The 27,517-nt window shown below is 39.7% G+C and overlaps 1 protein-coding gene across 11 annotated transcripts in view; it reads left to right on the top strand.

The window, feature by feature from the left end:
* plekha6 (pleckstrin homology domain containing, family A member 6) overlaps positions 1-27,517 on the top strand; it is a 103,010-nt gene that overhangs the window by 33,336 nt on the left and 42,157 nt on the right. For 3 of the 11 annotated variants that reach the window (XM_053673994.1, XM_047149346.2, XM_053673996.1), the window contains exons 1-4: positions 5,639-6,036; positions 22,812-22,895; positions 24,521-24,653; positions 25,585-25,692. In XM_053673994.1, the coding sequence (XP_053529969.1) occupies positions 5,993-6,036; positions 22,812-22,895; positions 24,521-24,653; positions 25,585-25,692 (369 nt within the window). In that variant the 5' untranslated portion in view covers positions 5,639-5,992. Of the gene's footprint in view, positions 1-5,637; positions 6,037-20,821; positions 20,869-21,025; positions 21,147-22,811; positions 22,896-24,520; positions 24,654-25,584; positions 25,693-27,517 lie in introns of those variants that run through there. The other 8 variants (XM_053673997.1, XM_053674001.1, XM_053674000.1 and 5 more) reach the window with 5 other exon arrangements.

A 27,517-nucleotide genomic window follows, 5' to 3' on the forward strand; every position in this document is an offset into this window, starting at 1 on the left:
GTAAATCATTGTGTGTCACATTTCATGTAGATCAAATATTAAATGTATTTTACATAATCCTGTGTTTTTAGAAGGATTTAGAACTTATCCTATGCACTGTGTTATGAGTAGTGGACTGGGTAACTTACATTGCATTCAAAAACAGTGGCTTAAACTTAGTGTGGGAAGTAGAAAATAGAGGCTGAGGATATATTACTGAGGAGTTTAGAAATGATTCTGTCAGCAATGTCAGTGTTTCTACTTGGGCATTTGTGTTGTTCAGAGACCAGATGGAAAAATAAAAATGAAGGGCTTCCATTTAATTTCCGCAGTCCCCATGTATTTAACCTGATAATCCATTATCATCCTTGAAGTACAGTCTCTCTAGAGACTCTGAGATTACACTCCTGCTTTTCAGAAGATCAAGGGGCTGTAACAACACTTGTGGCACCGGTTTGGTCCAGCTAATAGCCATGCCACACGTCCTCCAAAGATAACCCACATTCTTTCCATTCTTGAAGCATGCTCCTACCTGTTCCACTTTAATCTCCCTTGGGGAGGTAAGGCCACCATCTCCACCCCTCTTTAATCCCTTCATTCTTCACCTCCTGTCATACAGCCCATAATACTCTCCTTTATTTGCTACATGTGACCAGTATTGCACATTTAAATTAATGCATACCATGGGGTTCTAGCATAAAGTGACCAAATTGTCTAATAATAAGATCCAGATTGTATCATAATAAGATCCAGCTGTTGGGCTTGGGGCAAAGTGAGAATGCTTACACGTTTATTGTGTGCTAAACTCATTAAAATGTTCAAACAGATCCGTACCTGGCTTTTCTTCCCGTTTGATTAGACAGCATCAGGCAATAATGGTGAGTAAGCAGCATATTTTTTAAGGGCACAGCTGGTGCTTCAGATCGTCTTGGTTTACAGATTAGCGGTAAATTACAAGTTAATGGGCCATGGTGAAAACAAAGGCCATTGGGCTGGAATGTTTTAATTGGCCAGGGAGAGTTGGAAAGAGCACTGTGGGGAGTTGTGAGGAGTTCAGCCTCATTCTTTGGGCTGCTGTGTGGCCAGACTATGATATATAACTATTTTCCCCGTATTTGACAGGAGCAGCCTGAGTATGAGGCATGAATTATCTGGAGGAGACACTTTGTGTTTTCTGTAGAGTGTTTGTGTGTGCTCAAGTAGAGGGCCTGTGTTTGTGCTGAAGGGTAGGATATCTGTGTGTATAGTAAGAACTCTCATCCATGTTGACATTCCAGGCATGCCAGTGACCCTGAGGAATAGCGGCTGATAGCACAGGAGGTGAAAGTTTAAAGGCACTGCCCAGATAGGACATGATTCCAGACTAAATATGATTGAGTTTAGGTGCATAAGGATCAATATGGCAATTAAGGCAAAGTGTATTGTGGACGAAAACCGGCCTGACTGTAAATTCTGGGTGATAACTTGCCTGACCTCATTAAGGCTGAGAAGTGACTGTCTTCTGAAAACCAGATTGAAATGATTTCATCTCCGTCATGTGTAACAGTATGTAGTCCAGATGAAAGCAAAGGTCAGGTGGGGCTATCTCTCATTTGCTACCCAGTTTCAAACTGCTTATCAAGACTGAGCTTGGAATCTTAACATTTCTGAGAAGTAACCCCTGAACTCCACTTCTTTTCTGTACCACAGACATAGTTCTAGATGGAACCGATATGGTTTCTCCATTCAGTGACTTTGCTTACTCATGGTGTGTGTGTGTGTGCGCTCGCTCTCTTTGGCTATATGTATGTGACAGTTAAAATGCACGTCAGTAGTGACCTGAATGTCTTACTATTATAATATCATCTATTAACAAATGCTGTGTGATCACATTACATTTACGGAATTTGACAGACACCCTTGTCCAGAACGACTTACAGTTTTTTTTTAATCTAATTTTTTTTTTAATACAACTGAGCAGTTGAGGGTTAAGGGCCTTGCTGAAGGGCCCAATAGTATAGGATGGTAGTGCTGGGAATTGAACTCATGACCTTCCAATCAGGAGTCCACTGTCTTAACCACTAAGCTTAACCCGGATCCCCATCCTGATGCCTTTAATCACAGGACTCAATGTCATGTTCACCCATGGTCCACTTATTTACATGTACTGACCGTCCACATTAGGAACAATTGCTCATTCATTCTATTATCCAATCAGCCAATCATATGGTTGCAGCACAATGCATAAAATCATGCAGACACATGTCAGGAACTTTAGTTAACATTCACATCCAACATCAAAATTTTGGGGAACAGAAAACGACTTTGACCTGAGGCATAGTTTGAGGCATGGTTGTTGGTGCCAGACAGGCTAGTGTGAGTATTTCACAAACTGCTGAGCTCTGCTTCATACACGACAGTCCCTAGCGTTTACATAGAATGGTATTAAAAGATTTAAAAAACAAAACAAAAACCTGAGCATCAGTTCCGCTAGGGGAAAAGACTTCTTCATAAGAGAGGTCAGAGCACAATGACCAATCTGGGTAAATCTATCTATATATCTATCTATATATATATCTATCTATATATATATATATATATATATATATATATATATATATATATATATATATATATATATATATATATATATATATATATATATATATATATATATATATATATATATATATATATATATATATATATATATATATATATAAAATAGTCACTCTTTGCAACTGTGGTGAGCAGAAAAGCATCTCAGAAAGCACGACACATCAGTGCTTGAGGTGCATGGGCTACAACAGTAGTAAATCACATCAGATTCCAATCCTGTTAACCAAGAACAGGAATCTGAGGCTACGTGGGTTCCGGATCACCAAAAAGTGGATATCTGGAATACATGAGGGAGCTCAGTGCTGTTGTTCTCTCTAGCAGAGGCTTCGCCAAATATCAGATGTTACGGTGCTGATTAATATGAAAATATTTTGCACATTTTTTTTTGAAGAAGAAGAAAATGATTTTCAACTGTTTTCAACTGTTGTATTCAAGGCTCAGGTACAAAGCTAACCACATGTGGACTTACATTATCTTTTAATAAATTTTACACTATTGGCTTCCTCAGGAAATTTATATCAGGGTGGAAGAAAAATGAAGTGAACTTTTCCTGCACTCTGTTGCAGCAGAAGAGATATGTCCAATTAGTCAGTGAACTCTGTGTTCAAGTTCATTCTTCAGGAAAGCAGGCTTCGGGGAGGTTCCAGTCTGTTTTGACTTCATCCCTTTCCCATAAGTTTGAATACTTTAGTAAGGCCAGTCCGAGATTCTATACAGAAATGTAGATTGCACGAGTTAGACATAGCATGTGTTGTTATGGAATTCACCGCTCGTGTAGAAACAAAACCCACACTTCTCTTTATGCCAAACTGAATAGAAAACTTTATCAAAACAAAGTAGGGTTACATTTGTCTTAATGCTGGGCACATGGCCGTGACAGGCCAGGATAAATAATGGGGCAATCCCAATGAAGAGTTTGTTTTGGCAATGAGGACCAGAGACATGAGCCTTGTGCCTCTTGACTGATGAGGTTTGACTGGGGAGAAACAGCAGGAGGTGAGGAGCAGTGGCAGGTTGGACAGAAAAGATGGTGTTGTGTCTGTGGTTAGTTAATGGTGTACCAAAATTCAACAGGCAGCTACGAGCGGGCTGATTCACACTGTGTGTGGGCCATCTATATTTTTATGGCTCACCCAGAAAGAACCACATGCCTTCAGCCCAGTGTTACCAGGAGGACTCCAGATTCAGTTCAGCCCTGACCAGAATAAAATACTTACTGAAGATGAATGAATGAATGATTTGTTTGAAATATTTACAGTAAACTGGGGCCGTATAATGACAACTTCATTTAACCAAACGTCATTACGTTATTCAGAATGATCAGATAATGTGTTCTAAACATATACAAACCTAGATATGAATAGGACGCAACAGTTTGTTTTTGTTTTTGTTTTTATTTACCTAGAAAGGTTACTTGTAAGACTGAGACTAGAAATATGCAGAGTTTTTACTTCCATGTGGTCAAGCAGTCATGATCGTGAACAAGGTTTCATTCATTCATTCATTCTTATTAACTGCCTGGTCAAGGTTGAGGTGCTTCAAATATCACTACTAGTTTGTTGAGGTACAAACAAAAATATTAATTGAGTGAGTGGGATGAAACAAACAGTCCCATGCACATCTCTATTTTGTGCAAAAAAAAAAGAGAGAGAAATAAAAAAAATTTGGTTTAGGCCACACCCACTTTGGGTTTCATCCAAATGGTGATACAGAGAGTAATATTTGGAGCAATGAACAGATACATATAGAGTTACATGTCTAGAACAGTGTTGGGTAAGTTACTCAAAAAAAGTCATCCACTACAGATTACTAATTACTACTTTAAAATTGTAATCTGTTTAGTGCATGTAAAAAGTAATCAGATTACTAATTACTTTACTCAAGTTACTTTCAAAACCTATCAAACCTACAAAACTACAAAGTTCTTTCTAGTTATTTCAGTAATTTTAGCGTGCGTCAGTGTAGGACTACCAGAATGATAAAATATAAAACTTTTCTAGCTAGGCTAGTTTGGTGTTGCTAGCCAAGGAGAGGCACAACTAAGCTATCATTGTATGGGTTTAGCTGCTACAGTGCCATGTAAAGTACATTATCTTTCCTTATGCTCATATCATGTTCACGTAAACTGGAACTCATACAGACATTTACACACCTTGTTTTCCTGCTCAGCTTCAGAGGATGGTATTGTTTCACTTTCAACCCATTTACTCGTTAAAAAAAAAAAGCGTATATACATTTTTCCTCACACTGACTGTGAGCTAGCGTTTGGCAGAAGTGAGACCTGTCAGCCAATACGACACGAGTGTTTCAACGAATTTTCCTGTAAACCCGGTCTGATTGGTCTAACCTATGTTCACTGAAGATATAAAATTACAACACTGCCGTCTTCTTATAATGACGTTCAGTTACGTAGTGGCAAACCGCTCTAAGTGGAGATTTATTCAGGGCTAAAGAAAAATTTTTGGGGCTACAGCCCCCAATGCGCAGGCTGGGTTACACCCCTGGCAGCCACGCAAAACATGATTTATTTTAAAAATGCATTTTCTTAACAATATATGTGTAACGCAAGTAACGTAATTTTATTGACACAATAATTGTAATAACTGTCAAATCACATAAATTTAAAATGCAATGCATTACATTACTGCGTTATTAGAAAAAGTAATTAGAATACAGTAACCTTGTAAATTACTTTGTAACGTGTATAGCCAACTCTGGTCTAGAACACCATGCACTATTGCACTGCTGGGTCTGAATCTGTGGCATATGAAACACTTAGATATATGTATAGACTTTGCTCAGAACTGGAAAACTTTCTCTGTTCCACACAGAAATTCAATCCAACTGGCCTTGGATAAATCATGCTGTGATGTTATGCAACCTTCTGTGGTTCATTAACTTTGAACCTCTCTGTATTTACTTCTACACTGCAGGTTAATGGTTTGATACAGAAAGATTCTGGGTTTTAAGTCTTAACTTTGTTGAGTAATTTAGTGTATGAATAATAGGAGGTTGCTGAAAGAGTTAAGCATCAGAAGCCCAGCCCTATAGTAGTAGAGAGCTGGGGTGGAGGAAAGCAAGAAGGTTGGGGCCATACTGAGGGTGTGTGTGTGTGTGTGTAAGTAAGGGTGTGTGTATGTGTGTGTGTGTGTGTGTAAAGAGACAGTAGGATCGGTCGTGGTGCTTAAATCCAGCTGGCTGTTCCACCAAGAATGTAATCCATATGCGTGCACGAGTTCAGCTGCAGGAGAAAGGAGAAATATCACCCGCAAAGAAGCGATTGTTTTTGCTTTTCTTGTTTAAATTCCACTCATACCCGCCCCTGGATCCTGGCTTGCCTTTTTCAGCCAGGAAGTGAGAGACGGAAAATAAAGCAAAAGCAAGCAGTAGTAGGAGTCGCAGGAGTCGAAACAGTATGATGACAGAAGGAGAGGAGATGAAGGACGAGGGTGCGGCGTGGTAGGTCTTCTACATCCTTCTTGTTTGTCTCATGTAAACAACACTTGCTTTTGATTCGGTAGTCGGTAGAAGTAGAGTTATGGACTATTGCGTCTGGATAGGAGGTGATGGGGGCCATGTGGAGTGTGAGTGTGTGTGTGTGGGTGTGTGTGTGTGTGTGAGGGATATAAACAGATGGCTTGTATATGTCAGATACCAAAACAAAGATCTAAAGATTTGTGTGTGTTTTTTAGGCTGCATGATGTTAATGAGTAACTAGTTGGCTTTGTGTCTCTGCTTTGCATCCTTGCTTACTTTGCAGCTCCTATTTCAATGTTTGTACATCACTCAATTGACGTTCCTATCAGTAACAGGAGTGATGGGAGAATGAATGGAAAGGGCTCAAGATTTCAGAAATCATCATTAAAGTTATTATGACAAGTCTTATTGTTTGCTTTAAGTCTGTATCTAGATACTGCAAATGATTCGGACCACCTTGGCCTTGGGACCACATGTAAAACATAACTGCTGAACACCCAAGAAGCTTTCTCTGTTTTAAATATTGTTTTTTGTGGAGCTTCACAAAAGACACACTGATGCCATCTTATTGCCTTGGAGATACTCTCTGAGTGAGCATACAGTAGGACTCGTCTCTTTGTCTGAGTTTGGTGCAGGGATCAGGGAGAGGGTGATCTTGAGGTTACAGATATAAAAGTGACGCTTTCTGGCTCATCAAGTGCAGCTTGGAGTATCTCATTTAATAATAGTCCACTTGGCTATTAACACTCAAGAACAATCTGCGTTGCACAACAATAACAAAGCAACTAACAAGACGAGTTTTGAAAGACGGCTTCTGTAGGAGATCTTTTTGTTTCAAAATCTGGAAGGTTCTCAAAACTTAATAACTGGTCACAATATCCGGATTGCCACACTTCATACTCAGACACACCTGTCTGTCTGCCAGAATGTCTTGTTTGCCCTTTCATGAAGTCATCAGGAAGCAGAACGGATAGTTTCTCGGCTGCTCACGTGGACAGTCTTTTCACACCTAGACGAGACTGGCATTACATGTTTGTTAGGATTAGTTTTTAACGATCACTTAGTGAACGCCTGTGTATCAAGGAGAAGTCCTAAGGTGAAGACAGCTGTCGAAATTTGTGTTGAATTGCAACAACACAGTGCTGTGGTCTTGGCACAAAACACGCTATTACTGCACGTTGGCAAAAAGCCACACAGTTTGTCTTATGAGATTGTGTCTTAGCACAGTTTGACAGCAGTGCCCATAGAAAAGATGTACTCTTCTGAGGAATGCTTTTTAAACACTGTTGTGGGTGTGTGTGTGCATACACGCTTACATGAGCGTGTTTACGTATCGGTGCAAGATTGAAAACAGTCATCATAAAAGGGTAGATGTGGAAGATGAGATAAAGACTGTATGGTGAACTTTGAAATAGTGCATAGATGAGATCTTTTTATCGCATTTATTTTTATGTAATTTTCTATAACTTTTATTTGAGGTTGCGGAAATCTCAGTGTATTAACTGGCCCTCATTTATCAAAATGTATAATTCACACAAGATATTTGGTATTCATGAGAATCCAGTTAGTTCAGAAAAACATTCCTATGAGAGCTCCTAAGTTAGTGTAAATTCTATTTCATGAGATTGTTTGGATTGTTTGTATAATCGTATAATGAGTTGCTGCACATTTAAATAAGGATTACGTTACGTAAGGATAAACAGCTTATTTATTTCAATTACAAAGCAAACGTTTTGTGCAACTCCTTATCGGCATTTCATTTTAATGATGTGTCACAAAGCAATCCGAAACAAATCCATAAATTAAGACAAATAAGTCTAGCTATTCAATTAGTACAAAAGAAATGGCACCATGAAACAGGAGGAAAAGTTAGCATGTGACTGTGTTAGCTGACACGCTGCGATGGCTGAACTGTGTTGCTGGAAGATTTAGCTCACACTGTGATTAGGAGGCACGCTTTCATTGTTTAGTTGTCATTTTGTCATTTTCAGCTGTTTTGAGCTTTAGCTTTTATAGAGTTTTATGGCCGTTACTAAATTTAAGCCAGCAGCCATGTCGTGAATGCGCTTTTTTTGTGGGTGATTTGCATTTATCAGTATACACTTGTAAGTACAAAGAAGATCTGCATTATCAAAACATTTGTAAATCTGACTGGAATTATTAGATAGGTATGACTTCTAAAAACATTTACATGCAACTTTATTAAAAGATTGATAAATGAGACCCAGTGTGCATGAAGAGGAGGTGATACGTCTCCTGATTAAATCGGAAATGTAAGTCAAGCAGTTATTTAATTTCTGCATTCGTATATACTGCACCTCTGCTTATAGTATAAGTTGTAAATTCTCTCTGCTGCAGTTTACACAATACAGTATCTGTACCATCAATGGGGTACAAAGGATTAGGGAAGATTTGCTTGGCCTAAAACATTATTAATTAGGAAACTCAGGTCACCATAAAGGGCTGATTTCATGATTCCCCTCAGAGCAAACTGTAGACACCCACATGACCTCGTTATGTCTGCGTCACTGTTCCCTCATCAAAACTACATTAACGCTTTAATGTGTAGCATCTACAGATGGTACTTTCCAACTTTGGGAACCAATCCAACTCCTACTCGTCATCATTTGTTTTCATGTTTAGCCCAAGTAAGCTAATTAAAAAGCGCAGTGCCGGGGTCAACGTTTGCTTAAACCAGATCTGGCAACGGTGCAGCAGTTAATGTTTGGGGTTTTCCTGAGCACAGTAGGCTTGTTGTAGTTTATTCCGTTTCTGAAAGCAGGAGGTAAATATACTCAAGTTAGCAATTAGACTTCCTGAATTAAAATATTTATTTTTAGAATCAGAACCTAAACAATAAGTCTTGGTTGTAACACATATTTACTCTAGGCCTATTTTACTGTACTGTTATCTTGGAAAAACAAAAACAAAACACTATGTAGATGAGATGTTTTTTTCTCTTCTACACAGTTTAGATTGTTATTCTTGTAAGCCTAGATAGATTTTCTTTAATCTTTGGCACAGTGGGAAGTGTGTGTGTGGTTGTTGCTGCCCCACTCCATTCCCTCCATTCTCACTACAAACTGATCTTTTAAATTAGATTTTCTTTCCACACTCACTAAGCATTTTCTTATAAACATGCTGTACACACTGTATGTCTTGAAGGAAATTGAGTGTAAGAATGATCCCAGCCATGGGTATATCAAATTACCTGTAACTAAGATCTTATGCTATGTTATGCTAGGTAGATATAGATTCTCTGTCTATGCTGGTGTAGGCCTTTTCATGTCATGTAGTTCAGATCACTGACATACCGATGTTTGATTTCATCTCAACTCTGAAACTTTCATCAGCAATGCTATTGGACTGGTATACTTTTTTTCCCTATGGTGTGAAAAAAAAGCACAAAAAAAAGGTAAGTTTAGGAGAGGAGCGATAAAACTGATTGCAGTAGTTTGCACCCCTGTGGTTTTTGAAAGGTTAAAATAGAAAATGCACCACTATTTCATCAGGGAACGGTTGAGTAAACAAATTCATTCATCCAGTCATCTTCATTAAGAGCTTTATCCTGATCAGGGCACGGTGGATCCAGAGTTTATCCCTGGAAAACTAGGTGTGAAGCATGGGAATATCAGTCCATCGCAGGAAATGATACACACACATTTGCAGGGAATGCAGCTTATTAGAGAATCACATTCACATGTCACATTTATAAGGGCGATGCCATACTTTTAATCTGAAGTCCTTTTGGTTTATCGCTATTAATATCTTAACATCGACTCCATTTTTGTTGCTTGTTATAGTGAAGGAACATCTGTGAAACCTAACACGTTTTATCGTTGTCCAGTTTTCTAAGGGTATGCAGACTTTGGCACTCATATTCAGATGTGAAAGAGGAGTGGAAATTTCTAGATTAGTTTACCTAAACTGAGATTGTGAAAAGGAAGACCATGTGCCAGCTACAAAGTATGAACATTATGTTGCTCCATTCAAGTGCACTAGAAAGCCACTTAACAGTAACCTTGAACAGCAACAACAATAACAAAAATCACTTATATTGGTTTTCTATCTGGTTTGTCAGCAGATGGCTTGTGTAACAGTTTGCTGCTCACTAATTTGATTAATTCCTTATCTCGCATCCGGGATCCATCAGTGAACATCCTTCACTGAATAAATCATGATTAATACATGTTCAGAGGAGGAAGCTCTGTTTTCATCCTTCTGTTATTCCTCAGATTAAAGGCTTGAGTAGTGATATAATTGAGGAATGAATATGGAATTTTCCAGTCTTTCAGATGTACAGCCTTCTGCTTTGACATGTCTTGTGTTTCAACTAATTGAAGAAGCCAGATTCCAAATATAATCTCCGAATTTGGTTTAAAGTGCATTCCAATCCCTAATCCTCCACTCCGTCTAGCGCCATTTCTTCTTCATCTTTAGTTCACGCCCTTCACTGAGTCTTCACTGTTTCTTTGTTTCACTGGTATTCTTTGTTTCAACCACACCGTCGCCCTTTGAGGAACTGTACATGTTGCTCAAGATTGTTGCTGCTGGACAGTCTTGAGAAAGTATACAGGATCACAAAACAAACGTGATACTCTGGCGCTTCATGTACTTGACACGTCTTTCAGGCCACTTGCAGGCTTTCAGAAATGTGGTTTGTGCTGTGAGGGAAGGAGATCCTATATATACAGTGGGGGAAATAAGTATTGAATGTGTCAACATTTTTTTCAGTAAATATATTTCCAATGAGGCTATTCACGTGAAATTTTCACCGGACATCAGTATTAACTCAAGAAATCTGGAAATTTTCAACATTAAAGTCCATAAATAAAGTTGACACAGGAAAAAAGTATTGAACACACTAAGAAAAAGCAGTTCTGCAAGGGAAGGGAAGCCAAGGAACCAGCTGAAATCTGTAAGTAATTATACCTGCTATCTGTGCAAATTAATATCAGCTGGGTTAGTAAATTGATGGTCTATAAAAAGGCTTTTCGTTACCAAGGTGTCATCCAAGAAACATCTCATGATGGGTAAAAGCAAAGAGCTCTCCCAAAACCTTCACAAACTTATTGTTGCAAAGCATATTGATGGAATCGGATACAGACGTATTTCAAGACTTCTGAATCCTCCAGTATGCACCATTGGGGCCATTATCTGCAAGTGGAAGCAACATCACTCCTTCATCAACCGGCCACACACAGGAACTCCTCACAAGATTTCTGACCAGGGAGTCAGAAGAATAGTCAGAAGAGTAGCCCAAGAGCCAAGGACCACTCAGAAAGAGCTCCAGAAACACTTGGAGGCAGCAGGTGCCATCGTCACAGAGAAAACAATAGGCAATGCACTCCACTCCTCACGCTCACCCCGCAAGACTCCATTACTAAACAAAAAGCATGTCGAAGCTTGTTTAAAGTTTGCTACAACTCATTTGGACAAGCCTATGAAATACTGGGAGAGTGTAGTCTGGTCAGACGAGAGCAAAATGTAACTTTTTGGCTGTCATACTACACACCATGTTTGGAGAAGAAATGGCACTGCACATCACCCTATAAACACTACACCAACAGTGAAGTTTGGAGGTGGAAGCATCATGGTGTGGGGCTGTTTTTCATCGCATGGTACTGGCAGACTTCATATAATTGAAGGAATGATGAATGGAGCCCTTTACCGGGAGATTCTTGAGAAGAATCTGCTGCCATCCTCCAGGATGATGAAGATGAGACATGGGTGGACCTTCCAGCAGGACAACGATCCAAAACATACAGCAAAGGAAACTCTCAATTGGTTTCAGAGAAAAAAATCAAGGTGTTAGAATGGCCCAGTCAGTCACCTGACTCGAATCCTATTGAACAAGATTTAAAGACAATATGTTTAGAAGAATGGGCCAAAAACACACCTGAATACTGCGGCCCATTAATTTCTTCTTACAGGAAGCGTGTTGAAGCTGTCATTACAAACAAAGGTTTCTCCACTAAGTATTAAATAAATTTCCGTTAGCGTGTTCAATACTTTTTTCCTGTTTCACTCCTCTTTATTACACATAACTTTATTTATGGACTTTAATGTTGTGAATTCTTTATATTTCCAGATTTCTTGAGTTAATACTGATGTCTGGGGAAAATTCCATGTGAATAGCCTCGTAGGAAATATATTTACTGAAAAAAATGTTGATGCATCCAATACTTATTTCTCACACGGTATATATTTAATCAAGCTTGTTTAAATCAAACAATGTTGTATATTGGCATTAAGTATTGATCTCTTTATTTCATTAGATTTTCCAAACTTCTTAAGGAGGGATGTATTGCATGATTGTGATATCATTTTTCTGTTAGTTGTGTAACAGCTAGAGTTTTTTTCCTTCCGAATTCTTCCCAACTTTTTTTGTCATGAATGTTGTGGATCAATTGATCACCTTAAACAACCTTGTGAAGTCAAAAAGCCTACATGTAACTCAACTGATACTGCTGATACTCCAGGATTCAAGATCAAATGTCCTTAAAAGAGATCAATATGTTGTCTTCTTCTTTAGGCCTTTTTTTGTAATGTGTCAGTCTCTGACAGCTGATGAAATCACCATTCAAGGCTAAAGTTTTATACTATGTGCAGATTTATAGTTACATGACACACACACATACACACACAGTGCTCTCAGTTTCTTTTTCAGGGAATGAACCAAATGAACCATCTGAAATTGTGAACAGTAATGCACAACACTAGTTACTCTAAGGTGTGTGCTACTATTGCCATGATTTTCACCAGTCACAGCATGATTTATGCACAGCCAGATTAGTTTTTATCTCTGATGATCTCTGCTCTGATTGCGGCATCCGCAGCTCCATCAATACATCTCCATCTCTTGCTCTTCCGGAGCCAACGCCAATAAGCCATTGCTTTTGTTCGCTTTGGCAACTTTGACTGTAATTGCAGTCTTCTTTGACATTTGGGGAGAGGATCAGGTGCGTGTTTTTTGATACACTTTAATCTCCATGAGCTTCCTTTTTTCATGTTGGTTTCTGTAGTACATGTTTAGCAGGCCCAGTGCACAAAAACGATAATGAGAACTGTCAAGGCAGGATTGCGCAATGAAATAATTGGGAGATTAACTGAAGTCATGGAATCCTCAGCTAGAATGGTGCTCACTGAGATTAGAGATTAAGTAAAATCTTGCACTTTAGATTTACAAACATTGCAAAAACGTGGTCGTAAGCAATAAAGCCTGTTGTTATTCAGGGCTCCTATTGCCTACTGTATAATATTAGAGGGATGAAAGATATTCTCTAGAGTGTGCTCCATCTACTTGGGAGAGACAGTGAAAGAAACCAATAAACCAGACACTCATCCCTCCCCTGTGTATGATGTCATCAGGATGAGCCTGGCAAATATATATGGAATAATATATATATATATACTCTAGCCACCTCACAAGATTGATGGACCCGCATTTCACTGAAAATCTGCAAGAAATATGACCTTACTCCTTTTTATTCCAGTGTTTGCATGTTCTCCCTGTGCTGCAGGGTTTCAGGGTTTCTTCTGGGTACTCTGGTTTCCTCCCCCAGTCCAAAGACATGCGTTGTAGGCTGATTGGCCTAAATTGTCCATAGTGTATAAATGTATGTGTGATTGTGCCCTGTGCCCCGAGTTCCCTGGGACAGGCTCCAGGCTCCCCTGCAACACTGTGTAAGGTAAGCATTATGGAAGATGGATGGATGGTGAAAATGAATGTGCCAGATGAACTGAAGTTAAGCAGAACAGTAACGATTTATAGGCTGAGTGAATTGATTCATTACAAAACTTCTCGAGCTTGCAGTTGATGCAAACGCATGCATCGTGTTAAACTGATGCATTAGATCTTTAGAAGTGAACGTTAGACGCTGTTAAGAACTGTGCGAGGTGTGAAAAGTTTTGTGCCACACCGAGTTGGGTACAGCCCCCCCCCCCTCTCGCTCTCGCTCTGTAAAAGGGCACTCATCATAAGCATGTATAGCATGAGGAAGGGGGAAAGCATATTTTTCACTTTATCCAGAGTAGAATATAATTTGTTTTCTGTACTTAGTGGCCAACATAAAAGAGGCATTTTCACTCATTAAGTGAGTAAGTGACCAACTGACTGTCTGACCCCATTATTAAAACATTAACATTAACAGTGAGTGTACTTCAGGCATCCCTACACCAGATGGCAGTATACATCTGAAGCAGTTCTAAATCTTCATCAGTTTTCACTATTGTCACCAAATGTATTCAATTAAATCTTGGTCGCCATTGTGAAGATTAATATGCAAGTTGTTCAGGGTGGATTTTTCCTTTAAAGGCTCTGAACTGTGTTGTGGAAATTAGACAACACTTGCAGACTCGTCCTGTGAAGGTAAAAAAAAAGGTTTATTACAGAAAGATGGTTAATACAGGATAGAATAAAGCAGGATAGAATGATGAGAGTTAAATTTGCCAAATGTATCATGTACCGCTGATATGATGGAATGAGTCAATGGGGCATGCCACTTGATAATAATCTGCCGTAAAAATACTACGCCTCTTGCACTTCTTAATAAGTACTCTCTTTACTTATTTATTGCTCAAACCGGACTCTTTCCGTTAGCAAATATTTTTACCGTTATTATCGCTCTCTTTATATATACCCCTCGGTATATATCTTAGTTTTGAAGCTGTGATCTAAGAAACACCAATATCTCTGCCGTCGCAGAGACGAAGTTCCTGGAACTTCTTATAAGAAATCGCTCCATGTAATACTTCTCTCAATGTAATACACACATTTCTTATCTCATTGACTCCCTTCCATACAGACAGAAATACACTATGACTTCATAAAATTCTAATTCTAAATCATTGACTCCCTTCCATAGATACAGCAATACACTATAACAGCAATACAGTATGACATCAATACACTATGACTTCCTGAAATTCTAATTCTAATTCTAAATTCTTTATGAACCCTACCAGTCAGTTGTAAGGCTGTATCGGTCTTTCGCTCTGCACAGCAAAGGACAAACTCGCCTTCGCGTCAACACAAACTCTTTTACGAGCGTCCTCCGGTTTGCTTATTGTCCAGAAAATCTGAAAGACTCGCGCAGCCCAGCCAGGACAAACCAAATTGTCGTGGAAATTAGACAACACTCGCAGACTCGTCCTCTGAAGGTAAAAAGGTTTATTACAGAAAGATGGTTAATACAGGATAGAATAAAGCAGGATAGAATAATGAGAGCGCTCTGAAGCCCTTGTACTAAACCACTATTATATATGAATTGTGTCTCTGTAAGTAGATAAACATTCTGTACTGATCTCAGTGACATGACATGGCCTTCTTAGGCGTTATCCACAGATGAACATGAATAAGAACAAACATATTACAAAGTTCAAATTTGTAATTTCCCTCACAACTGATACTGAGCAGTAATGTGGTAATACGGATATTAGACTGGCATCTAACAGAGTTAGTGGTGTATTGAGAAACAAGCTTTGTGGACAACTACACTCACACACACACACACACACATACATACACACTGTGATATCCTGAAATATGAGCTTACCGTCTTTCATACCTACAGGTTGCCTGTAACTGAGTATTGTAGTGCATAAATGCAACATTGCATCATTAATTCATACAGTCGGATCTGCTATACTATTACCATCTTCACCAAAACGTCATAACCAGCCACAATAGCACTGAATCTCTTCTAGTTATCAGCTGCAATACAGACCACTCTGTTCAGGTTTCAGTTTAAACATGGCTGTTTTCTTTTAACTCTAATTTGTAACAGAATCGATGTCTTGTAAATGTAAAGTAAAATCGAGAGATGGCTTCCATTAGCCTGCCAGATACAAAACAATATCTATCATTTGCAGGAATGTAAGGAAACAATAAAATATATCCAAATAAATCCTCTGCAGAAGGGCTTGGAAGAACATCGTGGCGAACTTCAAGTACTTATCCGTTTCAGTGAATTTCCGACGTGGATCTAAACATGTCAGCTTCATTTAATAATATGTTCATTTGATAATAATAGGGGCACATCTGGTGTTAGGCGTTCAATTCCTACCTCCACCTTGTGGAGAGTTTGCATTTTTCCCCGTGCTTCAGGGATTTCCTCCGAATACTCTGGTTTCCTCCCCCAGTCCGAAGACATGCGTTGTAAGCTGAATGGCATTTCCAAATTGTCTGTCATGTGTGAATGGGTGTGTGAGTGTGTGCGATCGTGCCCTGGGATGGGCTGGCACCGTGTCCAGGGTGTCTCCCGCCTTGTGCCCCAAGACCCCTGGCATACTATAGGCTCCAGGCTCCTCACAACCCTGTGTAGGATGAGCAGTCCAGAAAATGGATGGATAATAATGGGGTAGTTTAAGTAATGGCTGTATTTGGTATGTAATTGACCCAATGCAGAATTGCTGACATTGTGCAGTTCAACGTCATAGTCATTTGCTCATGGCACTGAAGTAAATTTAGAAATATTAACAGACAAAATTTAAATACACACTATTTATGACCAAGAAGTAGCAAGAAATTACCATTAGCTCACCACCTTCCACAAATGTACCATTCTTACTTTATTAGTATTTTTTTATTTTTTTCCCCCTTTATTTATGTGTATCTTTTTTTTTGTAATAATGTACTGGGAATGCGTTATTACATATTATGTGGATTGGAGCCAGTTAATAAGTGAAAGCTGTGGTTAGCCGTAGCCATGCTAGGGTCGTCAGTGGCTTACTGTGCAGCACTGATGCCTAATTATCCATCCCCCATCCCTTCCTCCACTCGTCCACTGCGTCGTAAAATAGCCTTTGCCGCTGTGGATATGGCTACTGTGATGTGGTGACTGTGAGGTTTGTGTGTTTATGTGTGTGAAACCGCCATCTTGGTGATCCAGGAATTGGGAAGGGGCTTGTGGATGCACATACAGTACACACACACACACACACACACACACACTGATATACAGTATATTAAAGATTGAGCTTGACGTAATTGGACATATGGTCATTGCTGTGCATATTTTTCTCCCATCGTTGATGAAGTGAATCTTTGATGTCAGTGTAATTACACTAGAGTTTGGCATCTCTGTTGACCTTTATAGAAAACCAATATTCTGTAACGACCTTTTGTTTGGAGTGTCCTTTTTTTTTAATCAGAGTTTTTCTGTGAAAATTTCCTGTTTCTCTGGGTCTGGTGTAGAAGTGGCAGTGGTAAAAAAAACAAAAACATTTAAACAAGCAAAAGGGCTTCCTTTGCCAGAAATGCTTCATCGTGTGCTATGCCAAATTGTGATTTTTCCTATTTTGATTTCTTTTTTTTTAAATAAGGAAATGGAGAAGATTCAGTAGCAGTGGCTTGGGAATATGGAGTACAATAAAAGTAGGCACAGTGCCAGATAAACTCCTCACAGTTGTAGCGAACTTGAACGCTTGGGGAAACAATCTTTTATACACTGAGCTGTTTTGCCAAGTCAGAGCAAAGTAAGACATGACCTTTGTTAGATTGGGATTGACTGATTGACAGGAATAAAGTGTTGTTTTATGTTGATTAATTTCTTATTATCAGGAGCAAATCACTTCCTGTTAACATGCCCCTACATGCTGTATTTTATAGGTCATTTTTTTTTTTTTATAGCTGACTTGCCAGAACATAACCCTGAGTGTATGACATCAGTTGTGTTACTTTGAAGAAACAGAAAAAAAACATGGTGGGATTTGAAGGAAAAAAAAAACCCTACAAAAAACAAAGCAAAAAGAAAACTTTCCACCTCAACAGAAATCATAAGCTGCTTATTGTCTGCGCTGTCTCTGGGTGATCTATGAGTGAGACTGCTGTCTGAGAGCTGAGAGATTATTAATAGAATTCATTGTGAAACCCTGTGAGCACTGATAACAAACTAACCCCCCGGATGACCTTCCTCGTTCCTTTCGGTTGTGTGTTCCTCAGAATATTAATCATAATATTCATCTGGAAAGCAGCTGCAAAATCTGAAGTGTAAGCAAATATAAATTCAGCACAGTTGCTTAGGTCAGAGTTTATAACTTTGGGGCTTAAATCCAGAATAAACGTTGTGTAGAAGTTATAAACAGCACACTGGAAAGCAGAGGTTTTGCATATAGTACACAGAGACCCAGTCAAAAAACTCTGCACAGATGCAATCAGAAGGCAGCACAATGCATCTATAGATGTGATAAGGTCACAAGACATTGGTGGTAGGGGCCGTAGTTACTCTCTTTTATAAGAACAACATGGCTGTCAGTCAGAACTTTTTAGAGTGGGAGGAAAATTCACCCATTCATTTTCTGTACTGCTTATCCTACACAGGGTTGTGGGAAGACTGGAGCTTATCCCAGGGAACTCAGGGCATGAGGCATGGGACACTCTGGATGGGGTGTCAGCCCTACACAGGGCGCAATTGCACATGCATTCATGCATGCATCTATCCTTTCACGCCAACATGATTCATGTGAAATTCCTGAATAGTTGTTGTTGGGTTTTATTTTCATTTTCATGCATACATTATTAGTTCCAGACTCAAGTTTGGTGAAGTGTAAGAGCTGGTTCCGAGCTCGACACTGATCCAAAGAACCTATCCTTGGTCCTCTTGAAAACAGTGTTCTGTTTCCACCGACCCCCTGGTACAATCCACATCATGTGCTGAAGCTCTCAGCTACCTGCGCTTCATGCCGAGTAACGTGATTGGTTCAACTTCTCACATGTTTCAGGTTTCCTGATGGTGCGGAAAGGCCATGTAACACCTTATTAATATATAAAACCAAACTTTCATGGAACTGGTGCACTGTTGTGTATGTTTGCACTGAGAGCATCATGGAAAATGTACATCTTGTGCAAGCCTACATGGCTACAGATGTCTTCCATGAGAACAGCTCTTTATTTGCAGGCATTCCTGAAAAAAAGTGTGCTTCTTCGCTGCTTGAATGTTGTTACCAAAAGTGACATACAGAGTTGAGCAATCAATCTATAGATCAGAAGGAAATCTTCTACAGTATATGAAAGCATACCTGTGGTTATGAGCCCTGCCCCCAAACAAGAATACAGTTGGTTCTGGGACTCAAGTATTCCAGACAATTAGACGTTTCAAGTGTTGTTTCACACATTTTCCACGTGTACTGGACTTTTTCACATATAGCGCATGTGGTTATATTTTTTTCGGGATTATTTTCACACGCTGACCTGTAGGACTTTAATCTTTCAGATGTGAATTTCTCACTTGAGTATTTCTTTTTCACATGTAATCATTTTATTCACATGCTGTGTTCATGGCTGCCAAGATCTTGTTTGATAGCAAATAATCAGAATTAAATCAAATACATTTCCACAAATAAAGGCAAACTGTAAGTGCAGACAGTGTGTCTGTGATGTACAGAACAACATTTCTGTTGTAAGATATAAATCTGGCAACCCTGATTAATGATATTACTACTTTGCTGTTGTTGGGAAGCACACCGGCTCTACTGAGCAAAGTTACGTCTAAAAACCGCTCAATGTGATGACTGTATTTTGTCAACTCACAGCCGCCTATTATAGGGTTACTCTAAAAATTCACTAGATAGTAGCCTATGCAATGTCATTATTAATGTGGTCCTGCCCCACCAAAGTCCATGGTCATGAACCGCTGCTGCTGAAGAGATAAATAATGGCTACACTAGTTTATATCTAGAAGTGAAGTCTTTTTTTCCAGTCTAATAAAAAATTTAAATGAGTAGTCTGCTTAATCTAATAGAAATGTAAAAATAGACAATTTGTGACAGGAAATAATAGCAGCAGTGCTATGGTCAAATTATTATAGATTTACATCACGTTATTACTCATTATGGATGCTAATTTGGAAAATGTTGTGCTCTGATTCTATAAATCAAGCACAGCATTGAAATGGAGTGAACATATTTTTAATAAGCAGCCTACTCTGTCTTGTCAGCATCATACCTCCTGATTTATAAAGGCACATAAAAGCTAACCCCTTTATAATAGCAGCAAATGGCTCACATGAATAAAAAATGTCTTGTAAGGATGTAGGAATCATCCTAACATTGAGTTATGGCTGTAGTAGTTGCTCCAGGATGATGGTGTCACTCTATGAAACGCTGATCTTATTAGTGTGAAGCACCAGGGATGTGTCTGGGTAAGATCAGGAAGAAGGCGGGTCCTGCATGGCTAACATTGTTTAAACCCCACCCCCTTTCCAGTTGCCACACCCACTCTGTGGCACGTTTTGCCATCATGGCTTTCCCATGGGTTTGTTGGTCATCATTAACGAATGTCCACATCTTTGCCCTCTGATTTCAGGCCCCACATGGGTCATTCAGTGTCAGACGATCCTGTGAGGGAGGGATGATGGTGGTCGTGGGGGGACAGAATTAAGACACGAGAGGAGGAGAGAAAAAAGAAGGACAGTCATAGGGACCAAACAAGCTGAGCAGTGCAGTTCTGGGAAAGCAGGAAAGCACATGGGAGATATAGAGAGAGGGAACGAAGGATGGTGAAGGCTAAGAGTGCGGAGTAGGGAGAGAAAGGGAGAGCAAATAAAGGGAGAGAGAGAGAATGAGAGAACGATAGAGGCTATGTTCTCAAGGAGAGAAAGGAGGACAGCAATTATTGTATCTAGCACCCAACAGACGCTCCTGGCATCAGCTGCTCCCCCCTCTCTCTCTCTCTCTCTCTCTTTCGCTCTCTCTCTCTCTCTCTCTCTCTCTCTCTCTCACTGTCTGTTTTTCTGGCCATCTGGTGCTCACCGTGTTTGTTATATAATTGATCCGAGGAAATATGCTGAAGTTCCGAGCCGACCGGCGAGTCAGGTAGGTGAGGTGGCGGCATTGCAGGGTCGCTTTGGCGGAGCACGGCAGCGAGAGAGAGAGAGTGAGAGAGAGAGAGAGAGAGAGAGAGGGATGGGGGGAAGTTTATAGTGAGCCAGCTAGAGAGAGAGAGAGAGAGAGGCAGGCAGCTGCAGAGGCAGCATGACTGGAAACTCGGAGCTGGAGGTCAGGCAGGACTGCAATGCAGTGCTGGAGGGAGACATCCATGGCTCGTAGGAGATCCTTACAGACATTTGTACCTCAGGATTGTATGAGTGTTGGTAGGTAGATGTGTGTTTAATGTTGGTGTGCTCCAAAAAATACGAGTGTCGTCAAACGTGAAATAGCTTTAGAATCACGAGCGGACTAGAATGTGACCGATAATGTTATCGTGTCCTTTATGTGTTGGATATAGTGCAGGGACTGGTTCTGTTTCTATATAGGTTTCTGGGTTATGCATGATAAAGCATGCTCAGTCGCAAGACCCTGAGAGATTACACACACACACACACACACACACACACACACACACACACACACACACACACACACACACACACACACACTTCTCCGCTGATGTTCTAGATTTGTCCATCTGCCTTTAGACTAACTGGATTCCTGAGCGTTGTCTGTTGTCTTTTACATGCATTTGTGTGTGTGTGTGTGTGTGTGTGTGTGTGTGTTCGTGAGTGTGACTGTATGTAAATTAGCAGACTGCCCCGACCACTTGTATTTGTATTATTTGGCATGCCATTCTAAAGCATAATTTGTTGTAGGAAGTGAGACATCTCTAGTCTGCCAAAGATCTTCAGTTCACTTCCATGGTTCACTTAAATTCTGCTTTGTGGTCATCTAGACCCTTAACCAGCTACTCCCCTGTCACTGTGAAATACAGAGTGTAGAACACTGAACATCTTTCCCTCTTAATAATTTAGTTCATGGCACAACAGCTGCAGAACGCACTGTACTGCTAAACAGCGCTTTAGATACTGGATGTTTGTTTATATTTCTTCATCAGGTGCGGCCTTTATTGTGACTCTCAGTGCCATAGAAATGAGCTTAAATGTCCTTAATGGAATATGACCAGGAATAGCATATTGTGATGTGAATATATGACAAGCCACTTGACATGTTAAAAGATTGGCCTGCATTAACTTTATCTGGAACCTCTAAGCTATTTAGAATAATCTGTATACAACTTCAAAAATCATTTGCATATCTGCATATTGTAGGCGTCACTGAAAAATAATAATAATACAGCGATGAACAAATTTACTTCGCTCAGCCTGTATGTAGCATCTCATAGCACTTTAGCTATGAACCCTCCACGATGCAGTCTTACATTTCTGATCAGGCACGGTGGAGTGCAGCTTCAGTAGTCTGTGTTATAACCCGGAAAAAACTGATCTACTCAGTCCTACTCCAGTGCAAGTGAAATCAGTCCCTGTGAAGCAGCTGCATTCTGTATAAGTTTGAAGGACTTGGCGTTGGGACATGAGTCCCTGGAGCACAGCCTATCTGCGTTCTCTAAAGTGGGACGAGATACTGTCACAAGTGGCTGAATGTGAGTGGCTGTCAGGTTAAAGGCAGAACAGGAGTGTGATACCTTCATCTGGCTTCAGGACATGATAAATTCTTCACACTCTAGGCCGGGATGCTGTTCATGCTGCCCCAGTTTCATGTTTAGTTTCACTTCAAATATTTATTCGGGACTATTAAACCCTCTGAACGGTTACGGCCATAGTTGAACACCCACACCCACACACACAGAGCTAAATGGGTGTGTATTGATTGAGTGTAACACTGTACTGCTAACTGCTGAATTATTAAGCAAGTTGGGGTGACTCTGCTTCAGTATTTTACAGGATTGTTGTGACTAGTCTGGAAAAGTGTCATGGAGCTTGCAAAACATTTATACTACTATTCGTCTGCTTTCTGTTTTCCAGTCAGAATGAGCCGAACGGGCCAGCTGGGCTCTCAGTGATCCATACCCGTCCGGAGGAGAACGGACAGATCCAGAAAGAGTTGCTGTAAGTGTGCCATCCTTTCTGTCTGTTTTTTGTTTTGTTTTGTTTTGTTTTATTTCATTCACTCAAACAATAGTCTAAAATTGCAGGTGTGCAGGTTATATATATATATATATATATATATATATATATATATATATATATATATATATATATATATATATATATATATATACACACACACACAGTAAGGATAGACAAAAATGCAGACCTTGTTGTAAAAGATGATAAATGAGGCATTTTCATTCCAAGGCTGTAAAATGTGAATTATATCATGTTTTGTAGAATGAGAAACCCAGCATCTGTGAGTGACTCGGGTTGGTTTTTAAATATGAAGAAGACACATAAAGTGGGAGGTTGGTATGAGTATGAACGTCCAGATGACCTGGAAAGCCCAAACGGAGACCCAGGTTTCACTGTGTGTCCTTAATCCTGGTCACCTCTGATAAATAGGAGCTACATGTTTTTTGTGTTGTTTCTTTTCCCAACCTGTGTGTGTGTGTGTGTGTGTGTGTGTGTGTGTGTGTGTGCTTTATTTAGTAGCATCATTTAATATCATCCTGACTAATACATGAATATCCAAATGTCTGTTAGGCCAAAGCTATTTTTATGTAAATTCCACAGTGCATACTTGAAGCCATGTTCAATTTTCCTTGAATTCGTCGGAGGGCTAATAAATCTTTTATGTTTAGAGAGCTTTCCAGCCCACACGGAGACAATGCCGCAACCCTGCTCATCCTCTATGCGCTGTCGGGGATCAATACAGGGCTTCCATTGCACATGAGTAAAGTTTAACACCTCTAATGCAGAGGCCTTCGCTGGGTCTGATGCATTTAATTTTCTACACAGTGGAATTTTTGCATCTCAATTGAAATGAAAACAAATGAATAAGCTTAGGTTCCTGTATGGGCATGATCATGTGCTAGTGAGCTAATCATTACCATTGTATGGGCATCTAGTTTGCCACAGAGTTTGTGATGACTGACTGGACGTGTTTCTTGTTTTACATGTATATTTGGATCAGATTATAACATCTCAGCTTTTTAAATGACCATAATTTTCAATCATCTATGATTTGCTCCCATGAATTACCCGATTGCTTGAGTGAATACCTTCGGAGCCTGAATGATCCAACTCTGTTAGACCTATTGGTTAAGAGCTGCTCCTATTTAATCAAGCTCATATTTCAGTCTGAGTTGGTTGTAAGCTTCAAAGACTTGTTGTAAATTTGTCTGTCTTGCTGGTCAGCAGATCAATGGCCTCTAGAGAGGGTTTGGAAAATCCAGACCAGGGATCAATATAATTGAATGACGAATGCATGGTCGCTCTGCAATGTGCAGTCCCTTCTTTCTCCCTCTGTCTTCTGGACACTGCTACAAATCACATTCTTTTGAAACCATCGCCCGTTCTTAAACACAGCCTCTGGGGTGCGGCCTTGTGCTTTTGCCAGTGGAGGATAAAAATAACGTGGCTCCATGTGTGCACGTCTGCCTCCTTCCCATAGTCCTTCTGTAACGTTCGGATTTTTTGGGTCGTCCTCTTTTGCAGTGCGCTCCCTGCGTGTATTGGTTTGAGAACGATCTCTGCGTAAAGGTGATGGCGCACTGTTTGTACCTGTGTGTGTGCAGGAGCTTGGATTCGGACATGAATGGCAAGACGGGCAGCAGAGCGCCTTCAAATAACGCCGTTGAGGCAAACAGCAATGCCAACAACCTCAGCATGGCATCCCATTCAACCCCAGAGGCCCAGAATCACTCACAGGTCAGTATAGTGCAGTACACTGCAAAAACAAACAAACAAACAAGCAAACAAATAAACAAACAACAAAAACAGGAAAAGAGGTGAAACTTTGTCTTGAGTAAATTCAAATATTCAGTGATTATCAATAGTCAGGTTTAGATTAAATCCACAGTAAAAAGTGTGGATGCGGCAAATTGAGTATAGTTTTTTCATGTACTTAAAAACATTTGGCTGCTACAGTATAATAGGGCTGGATTTTGGCAGAAGGTATATACTGAGGATTTTATTTGTGGTGGCCATTTTAGGTTGCAGGAGGTTATATTTCTGCACTGCTTCCCATGTATACATCATGCCCACTGCTAAACCAGCCCAGTTTGCATGTGTATATGTAGAGGATATGGATGATATATAATTGGGGACTGGCCATTGGCAATGTAGTAGTTGCTGAATTTGTGGCAGAAGGTATATAACTAAATCCAGGATCAAGTTGAAGAGATAACCAGCCTTATATCACAGTGCTGTTGGATTCTCGAATCTGAACGTGCGGATTCATTTTCTATAACAGCAACTCTGACAGTCATTTCAGCTGTAAATCTTATCACAGGTTTACTGTATATTAATGTGCTTGTTCTAATGCAGCACCGTTTCTATAGTAACAGCTCATTCACAGGGACTTGTATACCGGATGTTCCTCACAATCTAAGCATAACAATAAAAATGTGTTTTACATTTGCATGTGGCCTGACTTACTAAATGTCCTGTGTGAGCTGAGTCAAGTGTGTGAGCAGGGAAAACACAGAATTATGCAATGAAGAAAAAAAACCTGATTAAATTAATTTATTGTATCACAACAACCCAGTATGATTATTATCCATCAACCACATGTGTCTATGTGTTGTGTTTATGTCTGCTGTTCAATAAAGCACAAACATTCTCTTATGCCTCTATGTAGCTGGTTTCACGGACGCCTAAGAGAGCTGCGACATTTGGGAAGCGCTCCAATTCCATGCGCCGTAACCCAAAGGCTGAAGTCACTAAGCAAGGCTGGCTCTGTAAACAGGTAAGTTTGTGAGAGCAATGTTGCATTGAGACAATTTACTGATGTGTTATAATTAACATAACTGATAAACAGCTCATACCTTCCTACATAACAGATAAACAGCTCATACTATCATTTTCTTTTACAGCATTTTGCAATGTATAATTTCTATTTCTAGTTCTAGAACTCACACAAAACCTCTTCCCAGGCTTGTGTTCTTCTTGAGGTCAAATGTGTGTGTCAGAGCACAAATAAATGTCATGTGATGGGGACTAACTAAAACGGTTATTTCACCTTGTTACTCACAGGTCATGACCAGAATCAGAATATATCATATAAAAAAAAGCATATTTTTCTTCCTAATTTGGGTACCTGCATTTATTATAAGACAACAACTGCAGCTGAAAGCCCTGAGACACGTGAAGCCAGCAAACGGCATCTTTTCTAAAGGCTGCTCGTGCTGCGTCACAGGGCAACATAACACACCCCGAGAAAAGAGCTATCTGCCCGTTTCCACATGCGTGTGCTCACAGCCACCCACGATTGGCAAGTGTTGCTGTGATTGACAGGGGAGAGAGAGTAATACCCATCCCATTTATCCTGAGAGCACAGTCAATTTTGCTCCCTCGGCCACTGTCCACAGATGGCTGTTCCGTTGTCAGAAATCAAACTCACGTTCTTTTCTGTTGCACCACTTGGAAGCATCAGTAATATGAATTTTCAATGTTTAGAAAAACTAAGCCAAGCATATAAAGTTTCACACTGACTGACCATGTCATATTGGCTCCCTTAGCCTAAAGTAATTTAGCTTAGTTGAAATAACACAGGACATTTTTTGGATTCAGTATTGATGAGGGTTTCATTTGTGGTAAGCCCAGTAAATTTGCACAGAAACACTTGATTATGGATATTTTAAAGGAAACCACTGTTTAAGAAAATATTACTTGTGACATCAGTTTTTGCAAAAGACAATTATTTCAGTCATATGTTTAAATTATATGTACACGTGTGTAGGGTTTTTAAAAAAATGCTAAGCTTACTCATCTCAAAGTGCAAGAATACAGTGAGCAGTGGTGGCTCCGTGAATACGGTCCTGTGCTACTTATGGGAAGGTTGAGAGTTCAGATGCCAAACTGCCACTAGGAGTCCTTGAGCAAAGGCTTCTACAGGACTCAGGAGTGCTGTACCATGCCTAACCCTGTTCTCTGATCTCATTATTCTTCCAGGCTGGGATATGCAAAGAAACTGCTTGGTTTTACTGTGCTGATGTCCTATAGAGGCCATCTTTCTAAGATTACTGTACAAGTTGTTTATTACAAAGTGAACAAGTGTGACTTTCCCAGCTATTTGTTATCTTCAGTGTTGGTACAGTTAAACATAATCATAAATGGGCTAGTATGAATGAGCTAGCAGGGCTACGCACTCCTGTCTTTCAAAGCTAAAAACGCATTAATATAATGCTTTCATTTTTGGCATCTACATCAGACTATTTATTGTTAGCAAATATTGTTTTAGAGTTCTATGGAATCAAGAGCAACAATACTAGCCATGGGCGTAAGACAAATTCATAGAATGGTACGAGTTTAGGGCTGATTTACAGTATTTCTAGTCCAGACTACATATTCCTGCAGTCTATCATTTATATTAGATCTTTGTCAGGGGATTACCCAGAGTGAACCCCCCCCCCAGATTACATGTGCACTTTGTTGACGAATCTGTAAGACATCATCATGTAAAATACAGTAAAATACAGTCATAGGCATAATGAATGCCAGCCAGATGGATTCTTTACTCTGTTATATTTTAACCCTAAAATTTGTTTAGAGGAGAAACGCATTCAAATCTT

Source organism: Ictalurus punctatus, chromosome 21 (genome assembly GCF_001660625.3).
Source record: "Ictalurus punctatus breed USDA103 chromosome 21, Coco_2.0, whole genome shotgun sequence".
Classification (NCBI taxonomy): domain Eukaryota; kingdom Metazoa; phylum Chordata; class Actinopteri; order Siluriformes; family Ictaluridae; genus Ictalurus; species Ictalurus punctatus.